Here is a 7855-nt window from a genome sequence, read left to right on the forward strand (position 1 = left end):
ATTTATTCTCTTGTAGTTCAGAGGCCAGAAGTCTGAAATCCAGGTGTCCGCAGGGCCATAGTGTATCTGAAGGCACTCTAGGGGAATCCTCTGTTTCTTCCAGTCTCTGGTGGCCCTACACATTTTTAGCTGTGGATACATAGATCCAGTCTCCACCTCTGTCTTCACATGGCCTCCTCTCTTTCTCTGTCTCTTCCTCTGTCTCTCTTTTTATTTTAGATGGAGTCTATGTTGCCTAGGCTGATTTCAAACTCTTAGGCTCAAGTGATCCTCCTGCCTAGGCCTCCCAAAGTTGAGATTACAGGTGTGAGCCACTGTATTAGTCCGTTTTCACACTGCTGATAAAGACATACCCAAGACTGGGGAGGCCTCACAATCATGGTGTAGGGCAAAAGGCACATCTTACATGGCGGCAGACAGAGAATGAGAGCCAAGTGAAAGGGGTTTCTCCTTATAAAACCATCCGATCTCGTGAGACTTATTCACTACCAGGAGAACAGTGTGGGGAACTGCCCCCACGATTCAGTTATCTCCCTCTAGGTCCCTCCCACAACACGTGGGAATTATGGGAGCTAACAATTGAAGATGAAATTTGGGTGGGGACGGAGCCAAATGATATCAGCCATCTATCCTATCCTGTTCTATCTCTTATAAGGACATTTGTCATTGGATTTAGGGCCCACTTGGTTAATTCAGAATGATCTCATCTTGAAATCCTCACTTACACCTGCAAAGATTCTTTTTCCAGATAAGGATACATACCTGGAGATAGGACTTGGACATGTATTTTTGGGGGCTGCCATTCAACCCACTACATTGACTTTGCAAATAAAAGAAACTTGACCAAAGAAAAGAAACTTGACCTGGTGGGTAGTCACAATTACTCATCCCTGACATACTGTTAAGTGGAGAAAAATCAATTCATGAGACATGTAAACGATTAACCTATTTAGTTAAAAATATATTGGCCAGGCATGGTGACTCATGCCTGTATCCTGGTGCTGTGGGAGGCCAAGGTGGGAAGATTGATTGAAGCTAGAAGTTCGTGACCAGCTGGGCAACATAAGAGAATCTCCCCATCTCTACAGAAAATTAAAAAAAAAAAATTAGCCAACCATGGTGGCACATGCTTGTAGTCCTAGCTGCTTAGGTGGCTGAGGCAGGAGGATTGCTTGAGCCCAGGAGTTGGAGGCTGCAGTGAACTATGTTTGTGCCAGTGCACTGCATTCTAGCATGAGTGACAGAGCAAGACCCTGTCTGTAAATAAATAAATTTATCTGTATGTTCATGTATAAATAGAATTTTTCCAGGTATAGGTATTATACTCTGATACTTGCTTTCTTCTTATCTTTTAGTATTGTCAGATTTTTTTTAATGCTTTTTATAAATATAGAAAAAAACCACAAAGCTCTTTACAGTTTGAAAAAAGCTTTTATAGGAGTATCCAAAAATACTTAGCAGGCATGTGTGGATAGGGGGTGTTTTTTCTGTTCCTTTTGATGGAGGTACCTGAGGAAAGGGTCTTCAACTGTGTAAGGAGTTTCTCTTAGCAACTTGAACTTAAAAGGTAGCTGGAATTGATATAAAATAAGTTGTGGAGCCATAATTATTTATATTACATAAAAACGTATGTTCTTTTTTCCAGATATGATTTGAGGCAGCTAGTGTAAAGTGTAAGAAAGCTGTTTTCTGGTTGGAAGGCCTAAGGAGAGAACATTGTCGGGCACGGCCAACTAAGGAATGTTACAGTCAGCTTGGCCAGTGTCTTGCCCTGGTCCTTAAACCAGTTGAGATGAGTAACTGATGAAGCTGTATTTTGTCTTCCCTTTGGCAGGTTAGAGTACTTGAAGAGATAGGGGAAAGGCTTAGGTCAAGAGTAAACACCCTGCCTGTCCCTGGACTCACAGACATATTCATATTTACCCCATGTCCTAGAACTTAGGTGCCATTTAACAAAAGTATTGCTTTATTGAATCATTGCTTTAAGGCACCAAATGGTACCCTCCAGGCTTAGGAAAGTTAATGTTTTTCTTAAATTGCCAGAGGATTACCAAGGAGTATACCACTGGCAAATCTGACAACTGTTCCCATAACAAAAGCCTCATTTTTATATGAGAGTTTCACATATTGTTCTTCAAAGTAACTGTTACTTCCATTACTTTTTATTTAATACATTTAAAAAATTATGATCAATTTAATGCTTCTTAATTTTTCACCTGAGAGAGACTTTGATTTGAAAATATTTTAGGAAAACCTGTGTCATTTCTCATTTAGATATCATTACCTGACTTTTCAAAAGTAAATAAATTTTAAACTTTTTCATTGGAATCGTGGTTTCATAAAGAGTATTGCAAGAAAACTTCAGAATCTTTTTTCAATTTTACAAGTCTTTAAAATTAGTAGTCTATGTTGTGTTTAAAATAGAGCCACATATGAATTTATTTATAATGTTTGGTTGTTTACTCCTGAATCCTGTCTGTGGGGAAATTGCTGATACAACAATAACTTACTGTCATTTAGAATCTAAACACTTAGGACTTTCCTCTTATCTCTACCTACCTGCACACAGTCTGAGCTGGCTATCTCTTACATTCTTTTTGTCTCTTAGAAGCATCTGTTCTAAATGGTACAGGAGAAGCACAAACCTCTCAATATCATCAGATTTGTGGGAGAAGAGTTTGAATGTAGAAAATTACTGTTTCTGGGTTATTAGTAAAGTTCACAATTCAAGGCTATCGCTATTTCTTCCTAATTACCATGGATAATCAAGAAGTTGAGGCAGGTTTACAATGTTGAGCAATACATACGATATTTGTTATTCTAAAGCAATCTGATAGAGTATATGGTTGAATAAGCTTTTCTTCCATTTCTTAAATGGCTCAGAATGGGCTAATTATCAGGTCTAATCAAGGAGTCAAATAGTAAAAGACTGATTAATATTTTAACTGCATTAAACAATGCATCTGATTAATATCTTAATCAGATTAGTTAACTAGTTTTGTTTATTGTCATAGTAAATAACTGGAACTAATTGAAAATTAAATTGTATTTAAGCAGGTATTAGTGTCTTGAAATTTGTGTGATTAAAAAGTACCTTGAAGAAACGGTGTCAGGATTAATGAAGTCAACAGAGAATGTCATTTTATGTTGTGAACTCACTCTCCAACAGATGGTGCTAGCTTTCCTCTAGTGACAGCTGCCATGGCCTATCCTTTCTTAAAACAAACCATGAAGAGTGATGTGGGGATTTGTATAGAAAACATTGTAAACATATTTCTATTACCTATGTACTTTGGTTTATAAGACATCATCATTCCACATAATCAGTTGGAGAATCTATGATTGTATCCTCTTATGAATTTGATCTCTTCTGCTATAGCCATAAGAAATCATGTTTTTAAAAAGGTCATTTGTATGATAATAATGTAACTAGTAGGGACCAACTAACTTTTTCAGAAAAGTCAACTTAGAAGAAGGCCTGTCACTTTTCCTGTATATTCCCTAAAATGATATTGGGTATTGAAAATCTTGGGGGGGTGTTTCTTCCTAATTAATTTGCCATATGTTTAGTGTTGATCTACTGTATGCGAAGCACAGTGCTAGGAACTGGAGATGAAAATAGAAGTTATGCTCCTTAATTCTCAAGGACCTAGTCCATTGTTTCCCAAACTTAAGTCGTTTTCATCCATCCTTTGAGATTTTTGCCATAATGATGTACTTCTTTACCATAATATGTTTACTTTAAATTAGCTCACTTTTATTTAAAAAGAAAGCTCTATCACCAATATTAATTTTTAAAGTTTTATAGACAGAAGGAGAGCCAGGCACAGTTGCTCATGCCTGTAATCCCAGTGCTTTGGGAGGCCGAGACAAGAGGATTGCATAAGGGCAGGAGTTTGAGACTAGTCTGGGCAACATACGAAACCTCATCTCTAATAAAAATAAAAGCAAATTAGCTGGGCATGGTGGTGTGTGCCTGTAGTCCCAGCTACTCAGGAGGCTGGAGCACAAGAATCTCGTGAACCCAAGAGGTGGAGCTTGCAGTGAGCTGAGATCGTGCCACTGCACTCCAGCCTAGGCAACAGAGCGCGACTGTCTCAAAAAAAAAAAAAAAAAAAGTTTTATAGACAGAAGGAGAGCCAGGCACAGTGGCTCACGCCTGTAATCCCAGTGCTTTGGGAGGCTGAGGCAGCCTGGCTTGAGGCCAGGAGTTCAAAACTAGTCTGGGCAGCATATGATAACTCATCTCTAGTAAAAATAAAAACAAATTAGTTGGGCATGGTGGAGCGTGCCTGTAGTCCCAGCTACTCTGGAGGCTGAGGTGGGAGGATCACTTGAATCCAGGAGGTTGAGACTGAAGTGAGCTGTGTTGGTGCCACTGCACTCTAGCCTGGGCAATAGAGCAAGATCGTGTCTCAAAATAATAATAATGAAAACGAAACCATGTCGGAAATTCCAGTCGGTTACTTTTGTCTACATAGGCTCCAAGCCTGCTCTCTCTTATAAAAGGGAAATTAATCACTCAATATAAAGATGCTGAAGACATACTGGCACAAAACTAAAACTTTCTCCCTAATGTAAATATGAAAAGGGCCTAGTCTGGGCAACATACGAAACCTCATCTCTAATAAAAATAAAAACAAATTAGCTGGGCATGGTGGTGTGTTCCTGTAGTTTTAACTCTCACACTATGCAATTCCACATTTAAGGTCTCATCAGTGTAACATATAAAACTAAATAGTACCGCTTTTTTTTGAGGAAGACGCGGTCATAGGTGCTGAGGATATCTGCTCTGCACGCTCCTGCTCCTGACTCACTGCTGTTCGCTCTCGCCGAGGAACAAGTCGGTCAGGAAGCCGCGCAGCAGCCATGGCTTTTAAGGATACTGGAAAAACACCCGTGGAGCCGGAGGTGGCAATTCACCGAATTCGAATCACCCTAACAAGCCGCAACGTAAAATCCCTGGAAAAGGTGTGTGCTGACTTGATCAGAGACGCAAAAGAAAAGAATCTCAAAGTGAAAGGACCAGTTCGAATGCCTACCAAGACTTTGAGAATCACTACAAGAAAAACTCCTTATGGTGAAGGTTCTAAAACGTGGGATCGTTTCCAGATGAGAATTCACAAGCGACTCATTGACTTGCACAGTCCTTCGGAGATTGTTAAGCAGATTACTTCCATCAGTATTGAGCCAGGAGTTGAGGTGGAAGTCACCATTGCAGATGCTTAAGTCAACTATTTTAATAAATTGATTACCAGTTGTTAAAAAAAAAAAAAAAAAAAAACTAAATAGTACCATCACTGGTGAGTATCTTTAATTTTTGAGAGACATTCTTGCTAGAGACAGACACGTATGTAAATAAGTCATTATAATATGGTTTCATTAGTGCCACATAAAGGTATTTCAGAGTAGTATGGAGGATATAATAGAAACAGATTAGTTCTCTGGGGGGGAGTACTAGGAGTTATTTTAGAGGACATCAATGTTTGAGCTATTTATTGAATTAAATTCACCCAGGAATAGAAAAAGCAAAGTGAACTCGATGAGCAAAGAGACATTTGTGGTGAGAGTAGTGTAGTGTTGCTGAACTAGGGGAGAGGGAAGGAAGAATGCTAAAGAGATTGGAATGAAGATTTAGAGCCAAAGTTGTTTTTGTTGTTGTTGTTGTTGTTTTTTCAATTCGGGGTCTTGCTTTGTTGCCCAGGCTGGAGTGCAGTGGTGCAATCATGGCTCACTGCAGCCCCAACCTCGTGGGCTCAAGCAGTCCTCCCACTTCAGCTTCCCAGCTGCTGGTACTACAAGTGTGTACCACCATGCCCTGCTAATTTTTAAATTTTTTGTAGAGGTAGGTCTTGCTATGTTTCCAGGCTGGTCTCACACTCCTGGCCTCAAGTGATCCTCCTGCCTCAGCCTTCCAAAATGCTGGGGTTACCGGTATGAGTCACTATACCTGGCTCATACCTGTAACCCCAGCATTTTGGAAGATTTGTGTTTAATAAGGGTATTCTGACAAAAATGTGGAGGATGAATTGGAACAGTAGAGACTGGTACAAGCAGATCAGTTTTGTGTTTAATAAGGATATTCTGACAAAAATGTGGAGGATGAATTGGAACAGTAGAGACTGGTACAAGCAGATCAGTTAAAAGGGTCTTGTGTGTGATATATTTCCTCTTTTAAAAAGTATTTCTCGCCGGGCGCGGTAGCTCATGTCTGTAATCCCAGCACTTTGGGAGGGCGAGGCGGGCGGATCACGAGGTTAGGAGATCGAGACCATCCTGGCTAACATGGTGAAACCCCATCTCTACTAAAAATACAAAAAATTAGCCGGGCGTGGTGGCGGGTGCCTGTAGTCCCAGCTACTCGGGAGACTGAGGCAGGAGAATGGCATGAACCTGGGAGGCGGAGGTTGCAGTGAGCCAAGACCACGCTGCACTCCAGCCTGGGTGACGGAGCGAGACTCCGTCTCAAAAAAAAAAGGCATTTCTCAGCTGGGTGCTGTGGCTCACGCCTGTAATCTCAGAACTTTGGGAGGCCAAGGCAGGTGGATTACCTGAGGTCAAGAGTTCAAGACCAGCCTGACCAAAATGGTGAAACCCCGTCTCTACTAAAAATACAAAAAATTAGCCATGCGTGGTGGTGGGTGCTTGTAATCCCAGCTACTCGGGAGGCTGAGGCAGGAGAATCCCTTGAGCCTGGTAGGCAGACGTTGCAGTGAGCCAAGGTCGCACCATTGCACTCTAGCCTGGGCAACAATAGCAAAACTCTGTCTCAAAAAATAAAACAATAAAAAAAAATTCTCAGCCGGGCATGGTGGCTCATGCCTGTATTCCCAGCACTGTGGGAGGCCCAGACGGGCGGATCACTTGAGGTCAGGCATTCAAGACCAGCCTGGCCAACATGGCAAAACCCCATCTCTAGTAAAAATACAAAAATTAGTTGGGCATTGGGGTGGGTGCCTGTAGCCCCAGCTACTTGAGAGGCTGAGACAGGAGAATCACTTGAACCTGGGAGGTGGAGGTTGCAGTGAGCTGAGATCACACCACTACAATGCAGCCTGGGCGACAGAGTGAAACTCTGTCTCAAAAAAAAAAAAAAAAAGTAAAGTATTTCTTGGCTGGGCATGGTGTCTCATGCCTGTAGTATCAGCACTTTGGGAGGCCAACACAGGAGGATGGCTTGAGCCCAGAAGTTGGAGACCAACCTGGGCAACAAGTGAGACCCCATCTCTACAAAAAATTAAAAAGTTAGCCAGGTGTGGTGACATGCATCTGTAGTCCCAGCTACTGGGGAGGCTGAGGTGGGAGGATCACTTGAGCCTGTGAAGTTAAGACTGCAGTGAGCCATGATTGCACCACGGCATTCCAAGCTGAGGGACATAGAAAGACCTGTCTTAAAAAAAAAAAAAAAAAAAGGCCTGGCATGGTGGCTCACGCCTGTAATCCTAGCACTTTGGGAGACCGAGGTGGGTGGATCACGAGGTCAGGAGTTCAAGACCAGCCTGGCCAAGATGGTGAAACCCCATCTCTACTAAAAATACAAAAATTAGCTGGGCATGGTGGCAGGCACCTATAATCCCAGCTACTCGGGTGGCTGAGGCAGAGAATTGCTTGAACTTGGGAGGTGGAGGTTGCAGTGAGCTGAGATCACACCACTGCACTCCAGCCTGGGTGACAGAACGAGACTCTGTCTAAAAAAAAAAAAAAAAAGTAGTTATTAGCATTGTCCACTGAAAAGGCTTAGAAACAATGACCAGCCCAGTACCATTTGGCACCTCTCAGGGCCCAGACCATACTCCCTAAATATAATTTTGTCTTAAAATAAACAATGACTTTTTGGAAGTGAGGCTGATTCCAT

General features: G+C 41.6%; 1 protein-coding gene across 1 annotated transcript; it reads left to right on the forward strand.

The window, feature by feature from the left end:
* Positions 1-4786: 4786 nt before the first annotated feature.
* On the forward strand, positions 4787-5260 carry LOC116469677 (small ribosomal subunit protein uS10-like). Its single transcript, XM_032754060.2, has one exon. The coding sequence runs from the start codon at positions 4870-4872 to the stop codon at positions 5227-5229; it is 360 nt and encodes a 119-aa protein (XP_032609951.1). The 5' UTR covers positions 4787-4869; the 3' UTR covers positions 5230-5260.
* The last annotated feature ends 2595 nt before the right edge of the window (positions 5261-7855 follow it).

This window comes from Hylobates moloch, unplaced genomic scaffold (genome assembly GCF_009828535.3).
Source record: "Hylobates moloch isolate HMO894 unplaced genomic scaffold, HMol_V3 SCAFFOLD_2, whole genome shotgun sequence".
NCBI classification, from domain to species: domain Eukaryota; kingdom Metazoa; phylum Chordata; class Mammalia; order Primates; family Hylobatidae; genus Hylobates; species Hylobates moloch.

What these genes read in the sequence shown, in the direction of transcription:
- LOC116469677 (XM_032754060.2), top strand. Translation starts at nt 4,870, where the DNA reads ATGGCTTTTAAGGATACTGGAAAAACACCCGTGGAGCCGGAGGTGGCA.